General features: G+C 54.5%; 1 protein-coding gene across 2 annotated transcripts in view; it reads left to right on the top strand.

The window, feature by feature from the left end:
- The window catches only part of CHD6 (chromodomain helicase DNA binding protein 6), a 101,735-nt gene that overhangs the window by 43,869 nt on the left and 30,249 nt on the right, over positions 1 to 27,617 (top strand). For both annotated transcript variants that reach the window (XM_062589606.1, XM_062589607.1), the window contains exons 3-21: positions 84 to 592; positions 5,760 to 5,907; positions 6,869 to 7,018; positions 10,401 to 10,466; positions 10,960 to 11,018; positions 11,385 to 11,502; positions 13,006 to 13,092; positions 13,365 to 13,499; positions 13,813 to 13,934; positions 14,565 to 14,808; positions 15,295 to 15,471; positions 16,925 to 17,068; positions 18,969 to 19,224; positions 19,748 to 19,958; positions 20,446 to 20,641; positions 21,209 to 21,373; positions 21,947 to 22,126; positions 23,507 to 23,617; positions 27,212 to 27,414. In XM_062589606.1, the coding sequence (XP_062445590.1) occupies positions 84 to 592; positions 5,760 to 5,907; positions 6,869 to 7,018; positions 10,401 to 10,466; positions 10,960 to 11,018; positions 11,385 to 11,502; positions 13,006 to 13,092; positions 13,365 to 13,499; positions 13,813 to 13,934; positions 14,565 to 14,808; positions 15,295 to 15,471; positions 16,925 to 17,068; positions 18,969 to 19,224; positions 19,748 to 19,958; positions 20,446 to 20,641; positions 21,209 to 21,373; positions 21,947 to 22,126; positions 23,507 to 23,617; positions 27,212 to 27,414 (3,281 nt within the window). The remainder of the gene's footprint in view (positions 1 to 83; positions 593 to 5,759; positions 5,908 to 6,868; positions 7,019 to 10,400; positions 10,467 to 10,959; positions 11,019 to 11,384; positions 11,503 to 13,005; positions 13,093 to 13,364; positions 13,500 to 13,812; positions 13,935 to 14,564; positions 14,809 to 15,294; positions 15,472 to 16,924; positions 17,069 to 18,968; positions 19,225 to 19,747; positions 19,959 to 20,445; positions 20,642 to 21,208; positions 21,374 to 21,946; positions 22,127 to 23,506; positions 23,618 to 27,211; positions 27,415 to 27,617) is intronic.

Here is a 27,617-nt window from a genome sequence, read left to right as displayed (position 1 = left end):
TAGGCCGGCAGCTTCATTACAAATGCCTGCTATTTCTATATGCGGCACTTGCCTCACATGCCGCCTTTCTGTTCTCTCTGCAGCCGCCGAGCTTTAAAGTGCTGAGCCGCTCCCCAATGTCGGATGCCTCGGATACCTGGGAGTGCAAGGCGCAGGACCTCTTTGCCAGCAATGAGAAGGAGGATGAGGTGCCCCATCAGGTGACAGCTACGGACGTGGACAGTCAGTGCCAGTGCCCAGAAGAGGAGCCTGACGGGGCTCCCCAGAAGCGGACAGCAACCCAGAACGGGATGCAGGACAGTGGGGGTGGGGGCACAGGAGTGAAGAAGAAACGGAAGAAAAAGGAGGTGGGAGAACAGGAAGGGGGAGAAAAAGCAGCTGTGGAGAAGGAGGTGAAACCAAAGAGGAGGAGAGAGCCTAAAGAACCAAAAGAGCCTAAAAAGGCCAAGGAGCCCAAGAAGCCGAAGGAGCCCAAGCAGAAGGAGGTGACCAAGAAGCCCCGGAAACCCCGGGAACCCAAAACCCCCAAGGAGCCTAAAGACAAGAAGAGCAGCTCTGAGCCTGCCCCCAGAGCAAGACCCAAGAAAAGCAGGTGGGTGATGATGTGATCTTGTCCCCTTGCATGGTGTGGGTGGGGTATTGGGCTCACAGGAACTTCAGGCGTGCTATGGCTGTAGAGAGCTGCTCCTGGGCCACCACATTAGAGCAGAGGGAGCGGCACGTGCAGAGTGTGTGCGTGCCTCATGCCGAAGGCTGGTCTTCAAGGTGTGAAGGCTGGCATGTGCTCTCTGGCCGTGCAGAGACCACACAAGCAGGTGGTGTTCTGGGATGAGACCCTGCAAGACCCCAAGCCAGTGGCGCCCTGTCCTGGAGAGAATGGAAGAGTCTTGGCCACTCCTTGGCCTGGCGTTTGTGCTGAGTGTGCTGGGGAGCCAAAGGCCTTTTGTGAAGTATCTCACAAGGACAGCAACATGCTGTATGCTGAAGGGCCTGTCATGCCTATTCTGGGGCCTAGGCGGAGGATGTGTGTGACTTTAACCTGACCATGGGACTTTCTGTGCAAGTGAGGGCGGGGTCCCTGCACACTTCAAGCAGCCCCAAAGGCTGACTGCGTGGTGGGAGTGTCTTCCATCAGCTGATCTGTTGTGGGAGGATGGCGGAGCTCTTGCTTTCTGCTATTCCTCTTGTGGGCTGTAGGACCTGTCCCTTCCTTGCAGGCTGCGATGCTGTGTCTGTGGCCAAGGCCAGCAGCGATGGTGGCAGGAGGAGAACCAGGTGTTCTGCTCCCTTGCTCGCTCCCCCAGGCTCTGGGGAAGCAGGAGTCTCTACCTCCAGCTACATTAGACTCATAAAAGAGCTGCAGTTCTTCGAAGGCCTGAGGACTCTCTTGTAATGCATAACAGAGCACCACTGCCTCCAGTAATTTCTTATCCTTTTAATTAACAGGCTGCTTTCTTAGGAAAGCTTTATAATTGGGAAAATGTGCAGATAACAGAGCAGGTGTTTGCAGTACCAGCATTGTTTGATTTACTCTCTTGGACTGGTAAGAATAAATGTTTTTGGAGAGTTCTGTACAAAGCAGGCCTGTTGACTGGAGGTGGACCCTCTTCCTGTGTTGTAAATAATCCATAGAATGCACGTATTTCTGCAGTAAATGAGATTAGTACAGGAGCCAGCTGGGAATTTTTAAAAAAACTTTTTTTTTTTTTTTTCAGTTGGAAAATAACAGTTTGTTGGAATTACTTGAGGAAACTTTCCTGGAAATGGTTGCCAGGAACAGCTTCTCAGTGCCTTGCTGAGATCTCTGCTAGATCCCTCTGCCCCTCTGTCTCCTGCTGTGGCTACCCACAGGACACTTGTTCAGAGGGAGGACCATGGCTGGATCTTTCCCAGTCCGGGCAGTGCCCTGCCCAAGTGGGGTCAGTCTCCTTTACTTGATCTTTGCTGGAGCTCTGCTTTGCGCAAAGCTCATTGACCGCCCGATCCTGGAGAAGCCAGGCCTGCAGTGCCTGCATCTGGGCAGCCGTGTCCAAGGAGCAGCCCTCGGCACGAGGCTGTTGTCAGCTTGGCTTTGTCATTGACAGATTCAGATGGTCTCCAGGAAACTAGGACACTGAATCCTGAGCGATTTGACAGAACAGGAGGTTGTTTCCACCCAAGTCCTGTTAGTCCCCAAGTCGCCTTTAGTGCGGGCTGGCAGTGAAAAGAAAATGATGGGCAGCAAAACCCCGATGCCAGGCTGACAGAGGCAGCTCAGCAGGATGAGAACTGGTTGCCTTGCTCTCGGTGGGGCAGGCAGGAGCTGCTGTGGCCACAGAGGCGGGGAGTCCACAGGCGAGCTGTGTGGCACTGTCACTTCTGGTATTCCTTGAGCTTGGCATTTCGCACCCAAGGGAAGTGCAGCCCCCGCTCCGTGGGCCTGTGAGCCAGAGCAGATGCGGATGGACAGATCAAGCCCACGGTGCCAGGAGAGTGAGGGAAGGGCTCCTCAAGGCCTTGAGGAGGGCTGGAGAAGACTGTAAGCAGAGAGAAGGGAGGCTGCTGTCAAGGAGTGGGGGAGAATGCACGGGGCTGTGCAGGGCTCTGGCCTGGGTATGACATGGGAGGGACTGTCGGGAGGCAGGCAAAGCAGAGGATTTTGCATGGGCTGGAGGTGGAGTGGCGAGGAGAGGAGCTGCAGGCAAGGAAGGGAAGAGTGAGGCATATGTAAAGACAGCTCTGGGTACTGGGAAGGATCCTGTTGTTCCTGGGAAGTGGGAAGGCAAACTGCAGGCTTAGTCTCAGCACTACTCTACTGCTCTTACCCCTCTCTGTTCTCCAAAAGCAGGTTTATTGCCTGATCCTTGTAGCCTTGTGGGCAAGGCAGGCCGGGTGGTCATCCCATCATGTGGACAGGCAAGTGAGCTGCTCTCCCAGAGCCCCCAGCTTGGCCTCATGTCCAGTGTGCAGACCTGCCCTGGTAGCAGGCTGAATTTGAGGTTATGAAGGCAGCTTGTTTCCACCTCTGCCAGGAGTGGAGCTGGCAGCATTTCCTAATGCTGCCTCCATTACTCCTGTAGGAAATTGCCATGCAAGGCATCCAGTCCAGCGATTAGACACAAGGGCAGCAATCAACCCTCACTCTCAGAATCAGGCCCTGAATAGGATCCAGGCAGGCATGAGGTGCTCGGCTCCATTGGATCCACGGCCGTAGTGTTGGCCGGTGGGAGCGGCTGCAGAAGAGCCCTGGGCACATGTCCCTCTTGCAGCAGCTCCTGTGGCCCTGCTATGAGGATGTGCCTGGCTGACATAGGTCTGATTACCATTACTGTGGGATTTTGGACCCAGACCAAAGCGGGGAAGACCTGGGGAGGAGCAGATGTTGGTGGTCTGGGCTCTTGCAGACTCTCAAAGTTCTTGTCCAGGAGCTAGTTGCCACCCTGGCAGGTCTCTTGTTTGGTGTCATTGCCTTCCCAGGGCTAAACACAGCCTGTGACAGCATGGCCTGTCATGGATAGACAGTAGGAAAACTGGTTCTCTAAGCTGGAGGATTGTGATGGGCTAACCTCATTTGCAGAGACTGTGGTCCTTAATGCAAAAGGCACAGCAAGGTCTGGAGGTAGTAGGAGAGGGGCTGAAGGTGACAGCTGGGGTGGGAGCAGGGGGGGAAGTGGGGCTGAGGGCTCTCATGGCAGTGAGGGAAGGGAGAGGGTCCTGTGCCAGGCAAGCAGCAGACAGGGTAGGCACTCTGTGCAAATGAAATGATTGCTGGGAGTTCTCTAAGTGGCAGATAATAGTGGCATAATTTCTTCTAAATTATTTCTAATCATAGCCAACTACTGGTTCATGAATGAAGCAGTTGTTAATTGTGACTTACAAATCAATATCTTGGGAGTTATTGCTCCGGTGGAAGCAATGCTAGCAATGCATTTTCAGGGCTTCTAATTGAATTGCGGGTGCATGGCCAGGTCATTTTTAGCCTGAACTGCAGATTTTTAACTATTTGTATTTTGCCAGTTCCATACAAGTAGTGATTTTCTCATGAAAGAGGCATAAGACCTAGACATGATTTTGAAACCAAGTGTTTCTCTGCTGCTGTGCAAATCTTGGATCTGGAGGGAACCAACAGCAGGGCTGACTATGAATGAGCAAAGCCTGCTCCCCTTTTCCTGGCATGTTGCTCTCAGCCCAGGGAGAGACACCAGCTCTTTTAAATCTTTCTCTTAACAGTGTTCGTTGCAGAGGATAAGGACAGATGTGCACATTGAGAGTGCTGGTTTCTTACCCTGGTGCTTCCGGGGCACATTCCTTGATGCAAACAGGTTGTGGTCCTGGCTGGGGTGTGCTGGCTGGGTGCTGGGTGTTTCCAGGGGTGGCCAGGAGGCCCTGGCTCCAGGAGCGCTTGCCAGAGGAGCTGGCTTTTGGAGGTTCCTGGGCTGCTGAGCTCTCTATGGAAGCCAGGCTGTGTCTTCATGGATTTTGTGTTTGCAAGAAGGTGTTGGGATTCACCAGGAGCAGGGCTTGAGTTCTCTCTCTGGCAATAGCTTGGCCTGTGGCTTGAGCACTGTGGGTAGCTGCCTGCTGTACAGCAGCCTCCCAATATACCCTTGAGAAACCATGGTGACTTCTCATGGTGACCCCATTTCAGAGATGGGGAACTGCGGTCTGGGTGAATCTGGGACTTGAATCCTTTCCAGGTTGGTGGAAATCACAGGGCTTGACCTCTTCTGTCTTGAGGCACAGACCAAGGTCTGTACTGCTGCTGTCTTGGAAAGGGGTTGGCTGGTACAGCACAGGCAAGACAAGTACATGCTGGAGCAGCTTCTACCTGAATGCTGCCCTAAAGACTTTCCTGGGGATCTGACAAAGCTCTGTGGCACCTACATGCAAGGTGACCAGCAGTGCCACCAGAACAGGGATGGCCAGTGCTTCTCAGGCTGGGGTAGAAGGTTTGTCTTTGAGGTGCCAGGACTTGAGTTGCCTGTTGAGCCTGCTGAATGATATTTCTGACCTTCATCAGGGCAGGTTGTGTGCGACCGCTGTGCTTGGAGCAGGCAACTTGTTACCCTGACTTGCTGGGTCGGTTGGTGGGGACCACACAGGAGCTGTGAACAAGGCTTGGTGGTGGGGAAATCTTCCTCGTACCCAGGCTGAACATAGGTCCGCTCTTGCGCCTCCCAGCTTTTGCAGAGGCTGCTGTGCTTAGGCTCGGGCCCTGGCCTTCATAGTCAGAGGAAGCAGTCCTCAGTGAGTGTGTGGGTCACCCCAGCCTGGAGGGGAGAGGCTGTTCTGGGCCTCGCGGGCTCCTCATTCCTCCTGAGCCATTGTATCCCAAAGCTTCCTGCTCCTGTTGCCCCAAACCAGCTCACCCTGGCTCTCCCTGCCTTAGGAACTGTGAGGGCCAGTGACGGACTGGACTGATTTTCCTGGCCCCTGTGGGGTCATTCCCCTGGCTGGCTAGAGGAAGCCCCCAGTCCCTGGTTGCCCCGTGCCAGGCAGGGGCAGTTAGACCTTTCTTTCCCGTGTACTGGAATCGGATGGGGAAACTGTCAGTGGTGAGTAAGGAGAAAGTGCAGACGCCTTCTATCACCAGCTGGTCTGTGCTGTAACCAGCACTCCTCAGTGTTGGGGGAGACCCTGGGAGTCTCCTGCCACCTCCGGGTGACATGGTGGAAAGACCGGTCCAGAGGAGAACCCTGTGTGGATGCTTCCTGGCTGTGCCCTAGAGTTGAACTCCAGGACCTCTGGAGCAGGGTTTAACTGTCAGTCTGTCCTGACAGCAAGGAGCAGGGGCCCACGCCTGTGGAGAAGAAGAAGAAAGGGAAGAGGAAAAATGAGATCCCCGTGGAGAGTTTGGAATTGGATCAAGATCTCCTGAGCCCGTCTGTGCAGAGCCCAGAGGAATCTGCTGAGTCGGCTGACAGCCAGGTACATCCAAGCTGCAGACCGGCTGGGCTGCCTGCTGCTCGGTGAAATCCAGGCACCCACATACGTTTGAGTGGGCAGAACAGCTGGGTCCCAGGGGTGCAGCACTCAGTGCTTTCGGCAGTGTGGACTGTAGACTCCGGCTCCAGAGGGGAGCCACTAGGTTATTTCCAGTGGTGCCACTAGTTTTGGTGCTAATTGCTGCCCTGTGCACGAGAAGAGGCAGCACTGCATATTCCTCGGCCTTGCATTCCCTTTTCCACCGTGGCTTCTGGTGGAGAAGGGAATTCAGCGTGGGACGGTGCAGGGAGGGCTAGCAGGTCCTGTGGGACAGGGGAGCTGTGCATGTCTCTGCAGGGCTCCTCTGCTCTTGGGCTTGGAGACAGTAGAGCTGCAGTGCTGGGCCAGGCTCTGCTTGCATGGAGCAGCACAGCTTTTTTGTGTGCTTGTGCATTGTGAGCAGGGCCCAGCTTTCTCCCAGGGGCCCCCATAATGCTCCATGTGTTGTTGTGCAGCCCTCTTTTGGAGGAGCTTTGCCTGGCATCTGTTCCTGCCCCCATTGCTGCCTGTTGGCCTCAGAGCTGCCCAGATCCCAGAGCGCTAAAACTGGGCCCTGCCTGAAGCATCAGTCGGTGCGCTGCCCACGCTCGCATGGGCGTATGCGGGGTGCGAGGGCTGCGGGGGCATGCAGAGCAGGCAAGAGCAAGTGCTCTGCTCCAAGGTGCTGATGGCGACCTTGGCAAAACAATGATGGAAACTGTTGTAGATGTTCAGCTATGCAGGGGCTTGCATCCAGGTGGCTGCCTGTTCTTCATGCCACCTCCCACTGGCACAGGGCGGTGGTATGGAGATCAGGCAGTCCTGAGGCTTTTTCTCCACCTGTGCCTGTTCCCCATGTCAGGCAAGAGGGAGGTTCTTGGGCTGCTTGTCTCCCCAGTGACTGCCTTTCTCGTCTGGCACACAGAAACGCCGCTCAGGACGCCAAGTGAAGAGGAGGAAGTACAACGAGGACCTGGATTTCAAGGTGGTAGATGATGATGGCGAAACAATAGCTGTGCTAGGAGCTGGGCGAACCTCTGCGCTCTCCGCCTCCACTCTGGCATGGCAGGCAGAGGTAGGGCCGGACATGGGACAGGGAGGAAGAGGCCTCCTGCCTCCTTCAGGGTACCCCGAGGGTGTCAATACCAAGGTTTGAGGATGTGGAGGAGGGCAGGGGATTCTAGCACTAGGATGGGGTGGCAGTGCACGTGTCTGGGAGGCTGTAGGGTGCCTTTGCAGGCAGTGTGAGTGCACAGAGGGATAGGCAAGAGGCACACGGTGCGTTGCGCAGCTGAGAGGGGCTCCAGAAGTGCAGCCCATTCCGAGGCCGTGCAGAAAAAGGGAAAACTTGACCCTGGGCCTCCTGGCCACTCTAGACTAGAAAGGCCCCCTGGGCCCTGATGTAAATGAGCTGGTGTAGGTAAGCGCTGGTCCTTGAACTACTTGTGGTGTGCTAACCGTAGCCTTGTCTTCCTCATCCTGGCCTATCCTTTGAGAATATTCACAACTTCCTATGCCCCATATTCTTCGTTTCCCCCATATTCTGCCCTTCAGCAGTTCCTCTTCTTCCTCAGTGTTTTGCATCTGCTGCTCTGCTGGCTGGTTGTGTGAGTCTTCTGCCCTGTCGCTTAGCAAAGTTGGTGCTGCTTCTGCTTCATAGCTCTGTCCCTCCCATCAGCTGTACTTGCTCTTGGTCCAACCTTTCTGCTCCTGCTAGGGGCCCTGGGACACATGGTGCAGCCAGAGCTGTCCCTGAATGCATGACCGACCCACTGCCCATGCCCACTTAGGGCTCCTGTCCCTGTAGCTCTTGCCTGTGAGGTTAGCTTGGTATTTTAACTGTGCCAGCTGTGGGCTTTGTAAGTGCCAGGTCATCATTTTCTGCCCACATGGCTGATCTTCATCAGTCCCTCTGAATGTAGAGATACCCAGCCTGACTCCTGCCAACCCACCTGATCTGCTGGGCAGCATGGCAGGGACCAGCTGGAGTCATCAGACTTTGGACCCCACTGCGCGGCTTCCTCTGCCCACTGTTTCATCCCTGGCGGGTGCTGACAACTCCTGCCTGTTGGTTTGCCTGTCAGACACCTGCTTTCTCCTTCTCTCCGGCCATTAACAAAGTTACCAGATATTAATAATAGTCATTGATTGTTTTCATAGTTTTCTTGTGTCCATCTCTGCCCTCCTCTTCACAAGGCTTTGGCATGAGTATTAGTCGGCCCTGTTGCTCAGCCAGTAAGTGTAACCTGGCCTTATGCACCCTGCCTGGCCTGGGGGGCTGCTGTGTGCCCATGCGATGCTCTGCCCTTTCTCTCACTGCTGAGGCTTCTTCAGCTGCTGCTTGGGGCCATGTCCCCAGCCGGGCTCCTGGGAGTGAGCTTTTCAAGTGAGGTTTTCAAAACAGCAGGTGGGAACGAATTGCCTTTGGCATGTCTCTGTGCTGCTGGCCTGCTGTCCTCTGCTCTTAGTCTTGGACTTCCACCTCAATTTGTCCTGTTCCAAATGAATTATTGAGGCTGGTGTCTGAAGGCAGCAAGGCTCCGTGCTGAGGGAGTGCTCTGAGCTCCTGCCAGCAGGCTCAGCGCAGAGTCTGGCCATGGCTGCTCCCAGGGTCGGGATCAACGCTATGGCGCTGGAGGTCAGTGCCTTTGCTGCCTTGCGCAGAACTGAATGACACTGGGATGTGTTATGCCAGCAGTGCAAGATGAGAGTGCTGGACCTGCAGTGTCTCTTCTGCTCTACCTGCCTCTCACTGTCCTATGGAGGCCTCAAGCCTGCTCCCACGTTGGCCTGAACTTGCTGTTTTTATTCCTGATCCTGGACGCATTTCTTGATAGCTCTCTGGGGCAGTGCACAGCTCCTTCAGTGGCCCTCAGGCTGCAAACAATATGCCACAGACCTCTGTATGCCAGCTTGTCTGCAGGTCAGTGTGGGAGTGTCTCAGTGGCACCCACTACAGTGGGGTGGTGCAGAGGGTCAGCTGAAGGCTGAGATGTGGAGGAGGGCACTGCAGGCCCTGGCATGGCCTTGGCTGTCCCGGACCCTGTTGGGTGAGTGGTATGGGAGGGAGCCCTTCTACATGCCCTACAGGGACAGGGTGCCCTGGCTGTCTACCCCCTCCTCTACCTGCTCTGTGCCTCTCTTGGAGGGGCCTTCCTGGTCCAAGAAGGACTGTCCCAGGGCTGCTCTACCAGTGACCAAGCTCTGTCTGCATCTGAAGGAGATGAACACAGTCCTCCTCCTTTCTGCTCTGCACTTTACTTTCTCTCCTGCTGCTGTACCATCTCCCAGCCTGGGCAGAACTGCTATTTCTAATGCTTGAAAAAGCTCCAGACATTTTTACTGTCTCTGCTTTCCCCTTAATCTTTTTGTGCCTCTCCTGCCACAGCGTAGAGAGGCACAAGCCCAGCTCCCTTGTCCTTCAGCTCACTTGTCAGTGGTGGTGATCCTCCAGCAGAGCATGGCTGGGAGAGATGGGGGTCCCTTGGGCTCCCCACTTGATCCATGCCTTGGGTCTTTAGGCTGGAAGCTGGCCAGTATCAGGACCACCTCCTTAAAGCTTGTGCTCTCAGAGTGAGGATTTGTGGGGTGGGAACCCGTGGGTGGAAAACAGAAGGTCTCTGTGGCCTTACGGGGTGAATTCTTCATGGCAGGCCCAAAGCCAAGTGACTTGGAACAGAGAGCTTTGGTGGGGTGCGGAGCTGCCTCGCCTCTCTTCAGAAGAGGATGTGCAAAGGGAAGGAGACCAACGTTTGAGCCTGCCTGGGAGGAGCTAGATGGATAGCAGTGGGGCTAGGGTGCTACTGCTCACATCTCCTTGTCCTCAAGCTGCCAAGACCCATGTGTCCCTGCTGGCCCAGGCATGGCCACTCTATGGATGGGTCAGTTGGGTCTCACTCTCCTGAGCATGCAGGGCTAGTGCTTTCCTGCAAAACACCCTGTGGCTCAAGGGGAAAGAAAGTGAGTTGGACCAGGTCCCTACTAGTCACCAGCTGAGCACAGAGATGAGGGCTCCCACTGTGGCCTGCCCCTGTTCCAACTCTCCCTCTCTGGTCTGTTTTAGTCTTTGTTTGAGTGATTCAATTCACCCAGCAGAAGCAGGGCTGGTTTTGTGCCAAGTGATCTGTTAGAGGGGCTCAGCTGCAACCTCAGAGTAAGGACCACCCTCCCTGTCCCAGCTGCTGGCTGCCAAATTGTGTGGCCCTGGCTGGAGTGGCACCAGGCCAGAAGGGTCTGTCATGGGTGAGTGTGGCTGGGCTGGCAGCATCTGGGCACTAGCACCCAGAAAGAGTTTCCCAAGCCCAGCTCTCCCAGTGTCCTGCCGTGTTGGCATTGCCTGCCCAGCTGGTGGGTTGGAAGAGGAAGAAACAGCTAGATCTGTGCTAGGAGGGTGCCAGAGGCCAAATCAAACAGCAGGCTGGGAAACCAATGCTCTGCTTTCCTCCCGGTGTCCCCAGGAGCCTCCCGAGGATGACGCCAATATCATTGAGAAGATCCTTGCCTCCAGAATGGTGCAGAAGGAGGTAAGTAACAAAGATGTCAGGGGGAGTGAAGGTCCCCAAGCAGAGGAGGGATGGGTCCTGGCTGCCTGGCGCAGCTGGGACATGGAGCATAGCAGCACTAAGTGCTGTTGCCATTCCTTCTACCTGGTCTTTGCGGGATGCTGAGAGGAGGATGCCCAGAGTGTCACCTTTCTGCTTGGGAATCCATGTGGTGCATGTCCTGGTCTGGGCACCAGAAAGCTTCTGGAGAGGAGTGAGGGTTAGTCTGGTCCCCAGGAGATGTTGAAGTCCCCTGTGCTCAAGTGTGGTCTCATATCATGTTCCCCAAGGCCACTCAGCCTCCAGAGCGGAAGCCACACTGAATGCTGTGTGCTCCTCGCTTTCCTTGGGGCTCAGCCTGCCTGGAGCCTATGGTTGGGCTGGAGGAGGCCTGTCTGGGCCCAGGCTGCAGGAGGTGCCTCCTGTTTTTCACATGGGCTCTGGCTGTTGCTAACTGTCCTTCCCTTGGTTTCAGGCTCACCCTGGAGGCCTGGCGTATGAGATGGAAGAGTTCTACGTCAAGTACAGGAACTTGTACGTGCAGTGTTGTGCTCTTTGCCCAGCAGTGGTGTGTATGCAGGAGTGAGGGGCAGACCCCTCGCTCAGCCCGTTCGTGCCTCCATCCAATCCCCAACTGCAGCCCCAGCTTCCTTGCCTCACTGCTCCCATCCTCCCAAGAAAGGCTCTCTGCTGGTTTGTGGGAAGTAACAAAGTCACTGCAGCTGCAGTGATGAGTCTAGGCCTGGAGCCAGGCCATCGCTTTCTCCAATTTGAGGCTTCACATGGCAAGTTGTGAGCTGGATGCTCTCTGGGTTGCTGGGAGCTCCCTGCTTGTCTGTATGGCAAATGGGGACTTTGCCCAAAGGCCTCTATCATGTTTTATTGTTCTTTCCTCTGCAGCTCCTACCTTCACTGTAAATGGGCAACTCTGGAGGAGCTGGAGAAGGACCCCAGGATCTCTCAGAAGATAAAGCGCTTCCGGAACAAGCAAGCTCAGATGAAGCATATTTTTACAGAGGTGAGAGCTGAGTGCAGCAGGTTGCCATTCTCTTCCTCTGGCACAGCTGGAACTGACGGGTGGCTGAACAGGCTGAGAGCCAAGCACTGCCTCCGACATCTCTCCCTACCCAGTTGAGACCAGCTCCACAGCCAAAATCATTGTTGGGGCTGGGCAGTCAGGGCTCCAAGTGTAGCTGCATCTGCCCTGCTTGAGCTCTCCCATAGCCCAGCGAACCCTCAGTGCTGCCTAAAGCCCTGCCTGTGCCCTCTTGCTGAGGCCGCAGCTATGCCAAGCCCACTGTGGCAATGTCCAGGTGAGCAGGTGGGGCTGCTGGAGCCAAGGAGCTGTGACAGTGCCCTGAACACCTGTGGTGTCACCGGAGGAGGCAAGGTCAGGGTGACAAATGTCACTTGCTGGGCGTTGCTTGCCCTGAAGTGCTGGGACAGCATTGTAGCCTTGGTGGGAGGGAGGGCAGCAGGGCTAGGGATCCTTCTGCATCTATCTGGGAAATGTGCCTCCTCATGGTGGAGCCAGGATGCTGTGGGAGAGAGGGAACTATAAGTACTTGGGCTTGTAGGAGCTTCTGCCTGCTCTACTCTATAAACAGATTAATCAAATTAATCTTGTTTAATATGAAGAATGTTCTGTAATTCATCTTGCTGCTCCAGATGTAGTTGTTTGATCTCCTTGAGTTGCCCCTTACAAGTGTAAATTAGGCCAGTAGGCTATGCAGATTACTCCGTGGGTGTTGGATGCAAAGCTTGGAAGGGTTCAGATTTCTCACTCCTGAATCTGTTTGGGGTCTTTCCCAGGATGCGAAGAAAAAACATGTGTTCGAATGCACTGTATCATTCATGATTCAGCAAGAAGCAAATGTTGTTTCACATGACTAGCTGGGGCTTGTAGAAGCCTATTTCCTCTCATTCCCCAGCCCTAGACATGTGTCTGTCCAAAGAAGCACTTCTCCACAGGCCTTCCTGAGTCCCTGCTGCGGTGTGAGGATGACCCCTTGCCTCATGAATGATTGCTGCTGGTGCTGCTTGTGGCTGCTGAGCTGGAAGTGGGAGGGGAGAGAGAGATGCAGGGCAGGAGAGCAAGACATTATCTTTGGTAGAGGACCAGCAGTTCACTGGGGGACAGCTGGAGGGACCCAGTAGGTGCTGTGTGTGGTGGCTCTGCACTGTGGCAGTCACAGCTCTGGATGCTGAATATAAGCTGGAGCACACAGCTCAGGCTGTGTACCTTGAGGCCACGTGGGTTGGGGCAAACGTTCCTCCCTCCCAGCAAGGGCAGCATGGAGCCAATGGCCACTTTAAAGCAAGGATTTGCCTTCTGCAGGGCTCCTGCGACCTCCCGTGTCAGAGACAGATGTCATGTACCTGCTCCTGTGGGCACTTCATGTGCTGAACTCAGCAGCATTCTGGGGACAGATGTCCCACAGCTGTGTCTGTCGTGCCCACTGACTGTTTAATCCTGGGATCACCTTGAACTTACCTCTCTTTCTGTTCTTTGCTGTCACAGCCTGATGAGGATTTGTTCAACCCAGACTATGTGGAGGTGGATCGAATCCTGGAGGTGGCTCACACGAAGGACCCTGACACTGGTGAGGTGAGTGGATGCCTTGCTTACTTGCCCTGCAGAGGGAGGGAGGCTCAGCAGGAAGCTTGATCCTGCTGGAAGTACATCACATGCAATCTTTGACAGATTTGAGGCCTTGCCAGCCTTGCACAACCTGAATCCTGCCCTGGGAGCCACTGGGCACAGGGAGATAATATGTGGGCCACTGACTGATTCTCACTGGTGGCTTGCAGCTGGGCGTTGGGCTGACCTGCTGGTGAGCTCTGTGCTGCTCTGCCAGCCTGTGTCTCATTGCACTGCAGGAGGTGACTCACTACCTGGTGAAGTGGTGCTCGCTGCCCTACGAGGAGAGCACCTGGGAGCTGGAGGAGGATGTCGACCCAGGGAAGATTAAAGAGTTCGAAGCTCTCCAAATCCCTCCAGAAATCAAGCATATGGTAACGTACCCAGAGGTAACGTACCTGGCTGGGAGCTCACTGCCCTGGAAGGGCAGGGAATGTGTTTTGCCAAGATACAGCAGTGCTGACCTTTTGGGCCCTGGTACTTCAGTGCAAGCCCCGTATCTTCCCCTCCAGATGGGTTAGTGGAATCTGAGGGTGGGGTACTGAGGACAAGACCTCTCTATGAATGAGCTGACTGTCAATATCTGTTTTGAAGTATTGTCCTGAGGTGCAGTCCCAGGAGCGCGGCCTTGCCACACTGAGTACTAGCCTCTTCCTCTCCATGGATCTTGCTCCTGCTCTCTCCTAGGAGCGCCCGGCATCTGAGTCCTGGCAGAAACTGGAGAAGTCCCGGGAATATAAGAACAGTAACCAGCTGCGGGAGTATCAGCTGGAAGGAATGAACTGGCTGCTCTTTAACTGGTATAACAGGTGAGGAGGGGCTGGAGCCCTGAGGGGCCAAAAGGAATCCCACTAACAGTGGGGCCTCAGTGCAGGAACAGCGTACACTGTCATGGGAACAGCAGGGTCAGGGAAGCACAGTCAACTAGCAGAGGCCTGACAGCAGCCGGTGAGACCTGCCAGTGCTGGAGCTGACAGGCAGCAGCCAGAAAAATTGTTTTAGCTTTGCAATTCAACCTTTAGGAATGTTTCTCTCTGGTAAATGCTGATGTGTTTTGGAGAGGAGTCTAAGATACAGCTGAAATTTGGCATTGGCCAGGCTGCTGGTGACCCATTCTTGTGGCAGGAATGCAGAAATAACACTTGTTCTTGGCTGCAGCAGGCCATCAGATATCCCTTTCATTGACTAGTGTGTACCCAGAGGCATCTTTCACACTAATTTTGGGTTCATCATTTGCGAGTGATTGGGTGGTGTTGCAGTTTGGGCCTCTTGTAGTGCTGTACTGATGCCACTGGGTTGCAGGTCTCCCCACCATTCACCTTGCAGGGTCAGAGAGGTGCAGGTGGAGGTGACATGTCTAGTGTCACGTCGGGGAGTCAGTGACAGCGTAGTTCCTGCTCCTACAAGGCATGTTAATGTACCCCTGTCCATCTCTGCAGGAAGAACTGCATCCTGGCTGATGAGATGGGGCTGGGGAAGACAATCCAGTCAATCACCTTCCTCTCAGAAATCTTCCTGATGGGCATTCATGGCCCCTTCCTCATCATTGCACCCCTCTCCACCATCACCAACTGGGAGAGGGAGTTCCGTACGTGGACGGAGATGAATGCCATCGTGTACCACGGCAGCCAGATCAGCCGACAGATGATCCAGCAGTATGAGATGGTGTACAGGGACACGCAGGTGATTCATGCATGCAGTGCTCCCAGGATGCATCCTCCAACCCTGCCTTTCTTTATCTGGGAAGCATTAGGCTGCATGTGAAGCTTGCAGTTCATCTAGAGAGGGCAAGGTGATCTTTTAAGACCCGTTTGCTGGCATGGGCTCCAGGGTGCACTGTGTATGGGTGAAGAACAGGCCCGACTCATGCAGACAAGGGAAAATGCTGCAGAGCCCCAGCTGCAGCTTCTGGCCAGGCTTGTCTCTGTGCCCCAGAGCAATGTGTACGTTGGAGAGACACGACCCATGGCCAGCATGTGGAGGCTTGAAGTAACCTGCCTGCTTCTTGAGGGAGGTGAATCAGGGAATCCCAACTAGGATTCTGTTGCTGATAGGGTGGGAAGCCTGTGTGGACCAGCAGGGATGTCTGTCTGCCAGAATGCAGCCGGTGTTCTGCTGCTTTGCAGGACCTGCAAGGTCATGCACTGCCTCTGGTTTCTGTCTCTGTAGGGTAACCCTCTCCCTGGGATCTTCAAGTTCCAGGTGGTTATCACCACCTTTGAGATGATCCTTGCTGACTGCCCAGAGCTGAAGAAGATCCAGTGGCGCTGTGTGGTCATAGATGAGGCACATCGCCTGAAGAACAGGAACTGCAAGCTGCTGGAGGGGCTGAAGCTCATGGCCCTGGTGAGGATGTCTTGCCCAGTTTTTTATGAGAGTAGGGTGGACCAGAGGTGGCAATACCTAATGGTCAGATACCACAACAAGCTGCTCAGGCCCAGTGCTAGGGCTGAGAGCTTCTTATCTCAGAGGGGAGACTATCTGAGACCCATCAGATCGCTGAAGCAGTGCCAGCGGTGGAGGGCCATTTGGTGGAGGAGACATCTGCATCTGTCACAAATTCCTTTTTCCTGAAGTGGGACATTAACTCACATCTGGCCAAGTCCCTGCATGTTCCTCCAATCTTTATGTACTCCCTGGCAGAGCACTACCCAGCCATGCAACATGTTTGAGGCTACTGCAGCACACAGAAGCAGTTACTGGCCAGCAGTATGTGGCATCCTTTGGCTGTGGTATGCCTTGTACACTGTGGTCAACAGGGTTGCAGTGTTTAAGCTCTTCTTTCACTACTCTGCAGACATGGAATCAGTCTGTGCCAGGAATGAGTTGCAGGACTGTGTATTGTGAAAAAGGGATCAATGAATTGCCCTGGGAAGTGGATTTGCATGTCCATCTCCTTTCCTGCACTGTGGAAAGGAAGATTATTTGTACCTCACAGCCTTACTCAGCTTCTGTCAAACTCACCTGCAGCAGAGCCAGGCTCCTGAAGGTTATCAGTCTGGTGAGCCCTGCGAGACAGGGCCTGGGGACAGGTACCCGATGCTGGAGCCTGAGGTATCAGTGCACGGAAGGGAATGCGTTCTTCTCAAGGGGCTCATCCCTTTCCCACACTCAGAGCTTTTGAGGGATTGTCTGGACCTGTTTCTCCTTTTAATTGTGCATATACCTACATGGAGAACCTCTAAGAACAGCTCTTCCATGTTCCCAGCATGCACTTGACACAGTAATATGCCCCTGCTCATTTTGGAGCACTCTCCACTCACTGGCCCTAGCAGCAGGTCTCTGATGCCCCTCGATATTGCAGGTGGGGAAATCAAGGTACAGAGCAGTGATGTGACCTGCCAGAGGGTAGAATCAGCAGTCATTTCTAGAGCACCCCACTTCCAGGCTCTTAGTGTTAGGCTATGCTCCCTCTTGTGCTATTAAAAAGTGCTGGAGAGAAATCCTGCCCCCCAGGGGCACTGTAGCTTGAGCTTTGTTAGCATGCCCATCTGCATGCCAGGACAGTCCTGCCTGAGGGTTTTGAGCTAGGGCAGGGGCCAAGGTGCAGGGACAGTGTGGGATTCTCAGTTTTGGCTGTTCGTGCTGCACAGAGCTAGAGCATTTATCCAGGTGAGAGAGTTGGGAAATGTGAGATGGTGCGGCATGGCACCAGCCAGCACCCTTTCTGGGAGCATGCATGTCTCCAAGCCACAGAGTGTGTTTGTAGGATTGGAAGACAAGGAGCATTGCACTTGTGTAGCCCCTTGGACCCAACCAGAGGGTCTGAGCCCTGACCTTGTTTTCTGTATATATCCAGGAGCACAAGGTGCTGCTGACAGGGACCCCTCTGCAGAACTCAGTGGAGGAGCTCTTCAGCCTTCTGAATTTCCTGGAGCCACAGCAGTTTCCCTCAGAGACGGCTTTCCTGGAGGAGTTTGGGGACCTGAAGACAGAAGAACAGGTACCAAGAAGGGCCCTAGAGGAGTGAGACTTGTGACTATTAGCACAAGCCTTTGTGGCACCAGGTCACCTGTCCAGGGGCACCCTCAGACATGTGCTTCATGGAAGCAAATAGTACTTCTCACTGCTTAAAGGTCAGCTCAGTTCAAGGTACAGTGTTGCAACTCTGGACTCAGCTGTGAGAAACTTTGGAGAGAGGAGACCAACCTGTGCCAAGGTCACAGTCTGCTCTCTGCCTAGCTCTCTTCCTTGCATGCCTGGGCAGCACAGCACATACTGCTTTCCCACCACTTCCTGTCCTTGAGAAGAGCAGAAGCATAGAGGGAGTGAGAAGGTCTGGAAATACATGTGTCCATCACTCTCTCAGGTACACTTGGGGAACTGTCCTCCGAAGCTGGACTTAAGTGTGGGGCACTGACAGCAGCACCGTTCTTTGGGCTCTGCTGTTGCCATTTGAGTGTCTGGCTCAAGTGGAGATTTCACAAACATCATGATCCTCAGAGGGCAGGCTCTGGAGCGTGTAGACACATGGAGCAACCAGCATCTCAGCTGCTATTAAAGCTCCCAGTTCTACTCCTTCTGCGGACACATTCCCTCATTGCCACCTGCAGACAGAGTCTGCGTATGCCACATGACGTATAAGATGTACTGGGACCCAGATGCTTTTGTTGTGGAAGCATGTCAAACAGGCAACAGCTAACACTTAGCACTCAGAGTAGAAGCTCAGAATCACAGAATGGTTGAGGTTGGAAGGGACCTTCAGAGATCATCTAGTCCAAAACCCTTGCTCAAGCAGAGTCACCTAAAGCATGTTGCTCAGGGCCCTGCCCAGATGGCTTTTGAATTTCTCCAAGGATGGAGATTTCACAACCTCTCCGGGCAACCTGTTTCACTACTCAGTCACTCTCACAATAAAAAAATGTTCCCTTAGATTCATACACAACTTCCTGTGTTTCAGCTTGTGCCTGTTGCCTCTTGTCCTGTTGCTGGGCACCACTGGGAAGAGTCTGATCCCCTCTTCCTAATACCCTCCTTCAGATATTTGTATGCATTGGTAAGATCCCTCCTGAGTCTTCTCTTCTCCAGGCTGAAAGTCCCAGCTCTTTCAGCTTTTCCTCATATGAGAGATGCTCTAGTCCCTTAATCATCTTAGGAGCCCTCCACTGAACTTGCTGCAGTAGTTCCACATCTTCCTTATGCTGAGGAGCCTGGAACTCAACACAGTACTCCAGGCCTCACCAGGACTGAGCAGGGGAGAAGGATCACCTTCCTTGACCTACTGGCAACACTTTTCCTAAGGCAACCCAGGATACCATTGACCTTCTGAGCAGTGCCATTCAGCCATTTTTCAGTCCACTGTCTACTCATCTACCCTGTACTTCATCAACTTGCCTATGAGGATATTATGGGAGATGGTGTCAAAAGCCTTACTGAAATCAGGGCAGATAACACCCGCTGCTCTCCCCTTATCTACCCAGCCAGTCATTCCATCATAGTAGGCTGTCAGGTTGGTAAAATGAGCAGGTTGGTAGAAGATGAACTATGGAAGGAAGTATCACCCTACAGGACAGCTGCAAACTCAGCCCTTGGCTGAGAAGTCCATCTACTGGCTACTCTTCACAGGGAGAAACCAGCCATGGGGTCTCTGGTGTAGTCAGCAGAGGTGCTGCAGATTTCATGTCCCAGGACTAGTCACTCGTGCCTGCACTAGGGAAGCCATCCACTATAGTTGCCCTGGTTCTCAGCAAAGCAACTGCTTTAGTGTTCTGGGCTGTTGACCACTGGGCCACCTGTACTGGGTTTCCAGCCTGGGGAGGCTCTGGTGTTGCAGATCCTTCTGTCATGTCACCGTGTGCTTACAATGCAGGGAGGGCAGTGAATCTCTGTGCTTGCTCTGGCAGGTTAAGAAGCTGCAGTCCATCCTAAAGCCCATGATGCTGCGACGTTTGAAGGACGATGTGGAGAAGAATCTGGCACCCAAGCAGGAGACCATCATTGAGGTGGAGCTGACCAATATCCAGAAGAAATACTACCGGGCCATTCTGGAGAAGAACTTCTCCTTCCTGTCCAAGGGCGCCAACCAGCACAATATGCCAAACCTCATCAATACCATGATGGAGCTGCGCAAGTGTTGCAATCACCCGTATCTCATTAATGGTGAGGGCTGTGTGCAGGAGATGTGGGAGAGCCTGGCCTCACTGCAATGCTTACTAACTGCTGTTTACAGAGGCCACCCAACTTGGCAGCCAGCTCTGGCATTAGTGCTCTCTGCTACTGGTGTGTCCATGCACCCAAGTCTAGCATAGGATGCAGTGATCTGCCTTGCTGCTCTCATGGTCAGCCCCGCTCCCTTCAAATGCTGCTTGCTTGCAGTCAGCATCAGCCTCAGGGTCTTGCTGGAATCTCTGTAGAGCTGGGTTTGGGGGCATCCTCTCCAGCATCCTAATCTGGCTCACTCTACCCAGAGCTGATGCAAGAACGAGTGGAGTCACAGAAGTGAAGGGGTTTCTGTAGGTCCCTAGTCCCACTCAGTAGATCAGGTTGGCTGCATGGGGTCTGTTCCTTGTGTGGTGCCTTGCTGTTGCACTGAACAGAAGGCTGGGGGCGGCTTCTCTGCCAGTCCAGTCAAGAGGCAGAGCAGGGGCTCTGCCCAGACCTCACTTCCGTTCTCACCTGACAGGGGCAGAGGAGAAGATCCTGGAAGACTTCCGTAAAACGCACAGCCCGGAGGCACCAGACTTCCAGCTTCAGGCAATGATCCAGGCGGCTGGGAAGCTGGTGCTAATTGATAAGCTGCTTCCCAAGCTGATCGCAGGTGGGCATAAGGTGCTCATCTTCTCTCAGATGGTGCGCTGCCTGGACATCCTGGAAGACTATCTCATTCAGAGGCGGTTAGTACAGGCTTCAGCATTCACCATGGCTCTTCCATGTCATGTTGCCAAGACTGTAGGTATAGAGTGGAGACAGCCCAGCAGTGGGTTTTGGCCATTCTGTGCCTGTGGACCAAAGGATCTGAGTTACAAGCTACGTGTTGGTGGGTGCAGCTCTGACCTGTCTATTTTGCATTGCCCAGGGCTGGTCCTAAAAGTGACCAAATGGAAATAGGCTCTTCCCTTGGTTATAGCAGGGCCCATGAGTCTTATATCCCTACACTGAGTGTGGGTTTGTGATGGTTGTGCCATCATAACAGGAAAGGCTCTTGGGATCAACCACAGCGTGCACAGGCTGATGAGGACTGAGTCTCCATCTGTGCACTGGTCCTGCCCGCAAACCCTGCCAGTCTGCATTCCCACACAGAGCCTGGGGGAAGGATCAACAAATGATCAATAGCTGCAGGCAGTTCAGGCCCTGCTCTCACCTCTTCCCCTCTTGGAGCAGGTACACGTATGAGCGAATTGATGGGCGAGTGCGCGGGAACCTGCGCCAAGCTGCCATTGACCGCTTTTGCAAGCCCGATTCGGATCGCTTTGTCTTTCTCCTCTGCACCCGGGCGGGCGGGCTGGGCATCAACCTTACCGCTGCCGACACCTGCATCATCTTTGATTCAGACTGGAACCCACAGAATGACCTCCAGGTAATGGGCCAGGCTATGATAGCTCTGAGGCTGCTTGCCTTCGGGCATGTGAGAGAGACAAGACAGGAGGTCCCATAGCACAGCCACCATCACTTAAGCCAGGCAGGGAGAGAAGGGCAGCAGCACCAAGCTATACTGGGCATGGGGTGTAGCACTGGGAGAGCCGGTAGGAGTGCAGGCTGGGGGGATGTGTCATGGGGTAGATGGTGGCTGCAAAAAATAGTGTGAGCTGCAGACCAGGCAACACTTTCCCCATGTCTGGTGCTGGAGGGGGTGAAGTGTTGGGTGCTCCATCACCTGCAGAAAGCAAAGGCTACAATCCAAGGCCTCTGTCTTTGCCCAGAAGTCATGAATGTCCACAGCCACGCAGAGCTGGGGCGAACCAGTACCTACTGGCATAGCCACACCAGATCAGCCACAAGCACTTGGTGAGGGGTGCCCTGGGAGATGGAGTGGACTGTGATGCTGGTGGCAAAGTGGTGGGTACTGGTGCTGGGTGCCACAAGCCAAACAGTCACTGTGATGCTGGGCTTACTGTATTTGAAGCTATGTTCTCTGCTGTCACAGGCTCAAGCTCGTTGCCACCGGATCGGGCAGAGCAAGGCTGTGAAAGTCTATCGCCTCATCACCAGGAACTCCTATGAGCGGGAGATGTTTGACAAGGCTAGTCTGAAGCTGGGCCTGGATAAGGCTGTGCTGCAGGACATCAATCGCAAGGGCAGCACCAATGGGGTAGGCTGGCTGTCAGAGTGGGACTGGGTGGGAAGCTGTGCGGGAAAGCTCCTTCCCCTGCGACCTGTCCCTGTGCTGATTCTGTGGTGGGGGAAGCATGCAGGGCTATGTCTGCAGGTAGGAGACAAAAGCCCTGTAGCTCTGCAGGGCGGTTTCAAGAGCAGCATACAGCACTGAATAGAGTAGAAAAACAGATCGGGAAGAGGAAGAGGCTAGGTACCTGCTGGAGGAAGAGCAAGTAACTGCTGGGTTGGAGCAGAGATCTGGGCATGCTCCTGGGAAGCAAAGCTCGTTCCCACACACTTGCACTGCTGCTGTTTGGCCTGGCAGGTCTTCCCTCCACAGCCCCGGGGTTCAAGGACACATGCAGTACTCTGTCAGGGTGGCACAGACTGAACTCCCTGAGTGTGCCTCAGGCAGCATTTTGAAGTAGCCTCCCTGTTGTGGCAGTGGGAAATCTGGGCTGACTTGGGGCATCTGTGCCCTTCCTCCTGGGGCAAAGAGCCTTACCCTGTTGCACCAGTGCCCGGGGCAGCTGGTGCAGGGTTGGTGATGCCTTTGTGTTTTGGGCAGGTTCAGCAGCTCTCAAAGATGGAGGTGGAGGACCTGCTACGAAAAGGTGCATACGGCGCTCTCATGGACGAGGAGGACGAAGGATCCAAGTTCTGTGAGGAAGACATTGATCAGATCCTCCAGCGCAGGACACAGACCATCACAATCCAGTCTGAGGGAAAGGGATCCACCTTTGCCAAGGTGTGCCGTGCACCTCTGGGAGGGAAGGGTGCTGATTCCCTGTTGGACTCCCTCTTGAGGTCTTGAGGGACGTGCTGGCAGGGTGCCACACACTGGTGTTAGGTTGACCTCTTACCTGTGCTGGGCTGAAGCTGTAACTAAGCTGCAGCCAAGCTCTGCTGCTTGATCCTCTGCATATAGGAATAGGGTGGATGGTCAGCACAGCAGGGAGGGGAATGGTCAGCCCAGCACTACCCTGGCTGGGGGATGGATGTATGGCCATCCAGCAGGGCTCATGTTGTTGGCGTCTGCTTTGCCTGGGTTTTCCGTACTTTGAAGCCAGCCCAGGCTGATGAGAAAGGAGACCAGAGCTTGCTTTCCTCCAAGTGCCAGGCAGTGCCAGGTTGTGCTCTGTCACTGGGGAATCATATTGCCAGTGGTTTGAACTAGGGGGACAAACCCTCTGTGCTAAGAGATACAGGGCTCCTTTGTGTCCCAAATGGGGCACTGCTCTGGGGAGGTGCAGGTGGCACTGCGAGGTGGAGGGCTCTGTTCTTGTGTTGGGCTCGGGGTTCCTTACTGCAGCAGCAAGGCATGCTCAGAGCTAGACTCTTCCCCCAGGGCTGTTACGGACAGAGTCAGGCCTCTTTCTGGGGAGGATGGGTGAGTTCTCAGCCTACCTGCTCTCAGATGCTGGGAAAATGCACAGGGCTGATCTTTACTCATGGGCTGAGCTTATTTGATCTGGAGTCTGTCGCCTCCCCAGCCTTTCTGAACACTGATACTGCCTTTGGTATGGTGCTTTGCAGAGCAGAAATGCACTTAGTTTCATGGCAATGTGGGAAAGTGTTGTGGTACCCACAGCAAAGTTCTCCTGCAGCCCAGCCCATCTCTGCATCCAGCCTTGCTCTTCTGCTGCCCTGCCCTAAGACCTGGGTCTGCAGGGAAAGCCTCAGGAGTGGCACAATGTGGATGCTAACCTGTGTGATACCAGGGGCTGTGTGCTACTGTCCCATGGAGAGCTGACAGTGGAGCCCTGACAGTGCTACAGCAGCAGTGTCCTGAAGTCTGCCAGCGGAAGGGAGCCTGAGGACCCAACCCTGTGCCACACTTCTTGGCTGGTGTCTTCTAGGAGCGCAGAAGGCCATCCAGCTCTCCTCCACTTGCAGGTGGCACGACCCAGGCTCAGTTTCCAGTGAGTCAGGCAGAAGGACATAAAAGAGAGAGGTTCAGCTCCTTTAAGGAAAGAGTCCTTTGCTGTGTTTCATCACAGGGTGTAACACAGCTTGGCAGAGAGCCTATCTACTGTGGAAAGAAGTGCTGGGAGAGTCTCTGTGGGGGAAAGCACAGCTGAACGGTGGGCTGCAATCTGGAAGTTCACTGCTTTTCTTTCACTCCCAGGCCAGCTTTGTAGCATCAGGAAACAGAACTGACATTTCCTTAGATGACCCTAACTTCTGGCAGAAGTGGGCGAAGATAGCAGAGCTTGACACAGATGCCAAGAATGAAAAGGTAGGATCCAACTTGCAACCACACTCTGTGCTCATGTGCCCCACAATGGAGCTGACCACTGCCTGACGTGGTCCCCTTCCCCCCCATTCTCCAGATGGGAGCTATGGGACTTCTGCTGCAGAGTAGCTGCCACTTGGTTCTGAAGTATTGTGTTTCAGTGAGAGATCAGGAACTACAGCAATGGAAGACTGAGCCTTAAAGGTTGGCTAAACCCCCAGTTCCTCTGAAGCCATGTGTTGGGTGTGTCTATCTGGTATATTTTGGGGTGTTCTGGAATGAAAGGACCATTCTGGGTGCACAGCCTGTGAGACAGCAGGTCTGTGCTCCCAGCTACTCCCAAGCCTGATTAAGTCGAGAACAATTGGAGCTGGCAGTATGCAAGGAGGGAAGAAGAGGAAACAGCCAGAACATCACATGCTCATGAATGGAGTGGGCTGGTGTGACTGTGTGAGAGAGGTCTGGAGCTGTGCTGGAGCTCCCCACAGTGGAGGGGGTATGAACACCTCCCAATTCCAGCTGTGGTGGGTGCTGGCAACTTGGGCAGCTGTGGCTGGGGGTCCGACTGTGGTGCAGAGTAGTGCCCGGGTTGTCCTATGCAGTTCTCCAGGTGCCAGATCTGATCTCCCAGTTCCCTTGCTAGCTGGGCCCTCACCATGCCTAGAGACCTTTGTTGGCTTGAGGCACACCAGGGCCAAGCTGCCATGTGCCCTGGGCAGGGCACAAAGAAGCCCAAGTGCCAGCTTTTCCTGTGGCTGGGAATTGATGGGATAAGCAAGATTCTTCCCACGCTCAGGGGAAGCGGAATAGCTCCACCCCAGCCCAAACCTAAATTCGAGTGAGCCCCACCACTCTGGGAGGACAGGAGCATTTGGGCTGGCAGCCCTGGAGCAAGCTTGGTGAGCTGGACTGTGGGACTGTCCGTCACTCTCAGAGCATTGACATGAGCTTGTATGCTCCAGCCCTTCTAGCCACAGTGCCTGGCACATTCATTTCATCACAGCCCCCTGCCATTCCTGTCATGACCCCTGCTACCCTGCATCTCACTGGCCAAGTAGAGCAAAGAAGACGGTATTTGTCGTGGTGAAGCTTGGCAGGGTAGCCCTGGCTCTCCTGGTGTCTGGCAAATATTGAGGAACCGTGCTCTGCGTGCCCCAAGACCTGCTGGCCCTGGTGTGCTCTCCTCAGCCGGTACAGCACTGGAGGCCCTTTTCTGGGGCCATGGCACCATGGCCATGTTCAGGGAGGCTTCACCTCAGCAGTGAGTCCAGCCATTTGGTGAACTGGAAACAAAGCTGATTTTGAGAGGCAGCAGATAACATCAGAGCATCCCTTGAGTCCCTTGGTCTGTCATGCATCACGCAGTCCAGTTTAATTCCAAGGGGAACATAATTATCCCATAATAACCACGCTCCCCTATTGTGATTTGTTCTTAATGTTTAACATGTGGGTTCCAGCAGCAGCATTGGAGAATTTTAAGGAGATATGGTGGCACTATGGTGTGAGAAGCCACTGCTCAAGATGCTTGTAGGCACTGGCGCCCCCACTTCTCAGCTTCTCACCAGCTTCACTGAATATAGTGGGACCTCTGGAACTGAGGGTGCCTTGCTGAGCAGGTACTGGGCTACTGGTGCTAGAGTAGGAGCCCCATACTGGGAGCTCTTGTACTGGCCAGGCTGGAGCAGGCAGTGGTAGCTCGCAGGAACACAGCACCACTTGCAGGGGAAACGTCTCTTTCTGCTGAACGTGGTGATACCATGCAGGCTGTGAGGTGCTGTGGTGCTTCCTGCTGGGTTTGTGCTTGCAAATGAAGGCAGGTTGCAAGGAGGCGGAGTGACGTTGTGCCATGGCACTGAGTTTGCAGGCCATGGCTGCGCAGGGGCCCTGGGCCTGCTTTGGGCCTTCGAGCTCCTCCGCAGGTTCGAGCAAGGTGGGGAAGAAGCTGCCAAGGATCTGTGCCTGCAGGAGGACAGACACAGCTGTGCATGGTGGCTGTCAATGCTCCTTTTTCCACCTTGCTCAACTTCCCATATTCTCTGAGCAGAAGGATGCAGGCCGGGCCGTCCCCGTGGCCAGTGCTGTACCTCTGTGTTCTTGGCCCTGGCAGTGCAAGGAGTAGAGGGACCAAGAGGAGCTCTGGCTTGGGCAACTCCTCCCATAGTTCCCCTTGCTCTTATGGTACCAAATGCTCTGTTATGTGGCCTGTTGGATATTTCCCATGTCAAATGAGATACTAGCTACATTAGCCTGAGTCTGTGGGGTTGTTCAGCTGAAGGTCAACATCTAAGCTTTGCTTACTGTAATCAGATTGCTCTAAAAGCCAAACACCGGACCACTCCACCTCCATCATGGAAGATTGTACTATTTTCTCCATCTGCAATTGCAGCCCTTCTGTCCTGCTTTCCAGACAGCAATGGGAACAAGGAATAAAGCCAAATGGATCTGGCAGGTCCACTGCCATGTCCAGGCAAGGAAGGTGCAGATGGTACATGGACGCTCTGAGAGTCTTCCTTGCTGCCCTGCCTGGCAAATCAGCTCCTTCCCAGCCGTGCCGGTGCAGAAACATAGTAGCTGGAGCTCCTGGGAGACTGGTGCTTGGCTCCAAATGATGTGATAGCAGAGCTGTTGGACATTCCCCACATGCCTTTGAGGAGCATGTTCCAGGAGCACCATCCTTGTTCTCGGCCGCTGCTCGCTCTGTGCGTTAAAAGAGCTTCCTAGCAAGCCATGTAAAAGCTAAGATGGAGCTGAGGAGAGGCCAGTGACTCACTGCTTGTCTGGAGGCAAGAGCGAACAGCTGGGGTCTGGTCCCTGTGCTCCTGCCCCTGAGCTCGGCCTGCCAAGCCGAGGCCAGCTGGGCCTCTCCGCCTCGGCTCCTCCAGCAAGCGCAGGGCTGCACGCAGGCTGCTTCCGCAGGGCCCTGGGGCTACCTACGGCAGCAACGCTCGAGCAGATGGCCTCAGACAGCAGCGAGAGGGAGGCCTGGCGGCTCTGCAGAGTTCTTTGATCGAACAGGGAAAGCAGGAGGGGGTGTGTGTGTGTGTGCATGCACGCGCGTATGCACACCTGCGCTTGAAAGCAGGACAGGTTCAGCGGGCTCCATGATGCCTTGGATGCGTTCAGCAGCGCGTGGCAGGAGAAGAGGCACAGCTCTGCTACTTAATTCTCCTGCACCTTTTCAGTGGTGGGATATTTTGTGCCAGTCCCACCTCCCCCCTCGACACAGAAATTACGCTGCGTGCTGCATGGCACTTGGCCCAGGCACTGCTGGCAGGGCCGGGAATATGACTGAGAGCTGAATCATCTGGTGACTGTCAGCAGTTTGAACCCAGAGGGCCTGATTTTCAGCCTGTGATTATTGAGGCTGAGTTTTGCGCTGGCCAGGAATCGCCTTGTGCGCATAGACACCTCATTGGGAACAGTTCCATAGCGGCAAGGTGTGGGGCTGGCCAGCCACTAACTGGATGCTAAAGATGGTCATGGGCTTGGAAGACATGGACCGAGCTGGGAGGGCAGCATGGAAAGGGCCCTGTGCCCTAATGAGGGGGCAATTTCTGCCCTTACCTGAGCATGTTCTCCTCTCTGTGTCCTTTGTAGGAGAGCTTGGTCATTGACAGGCCCCGGGTGAGGAAGCAAACCAAACACTACAACTCCTTTGAGGAGGATGAGCTGATGGAGTTCTCCGAGCTGGACAGTGACTCCGACGAGCGGCCCACGCGCTCGCGGCGCTTCAACGAGAAGACACGGCGGTACCTGCGGGCTGAGTGCTTCCGTGTGGAGAAAAACCTGCTCATATTTGGGTGGGTCTCACCTCCCCTCTCAAACAGCGCGGTTGTGGCCTCCAGCTGCCCAGCATGCACATGGGCCGCTGGCTGCCTGAGCCGCTTGCTGTCCGCCATGAGTGATGGCTGCCCCAAGCAGTGTCCCTTCCCTACTGCACTGACTCCTGTGCTGGGACCTGGACTGTTTGGCCCAAAGGGAAGATCTGGGTTGGAAGGAGAGT

The sequence above is a fragment of the Rhea pennata genome, chromosome 16 (assembly GCF_028389875.1).
Source record: "Rhea pennata isolate bPtePen1 chromosome 16, bPtePen1.pri, whole genome shotgun sequence".
NCBI classification, from domain to species: domain Eukaryota; kingdom Metazoa; phylum Chordata; class Aves; order Rheiformes; family Rheidae; genus Rhea; species Rhea pennata.
This window is presented reverse-complemented; position numbering and strand designations above follow the sequence as displayed.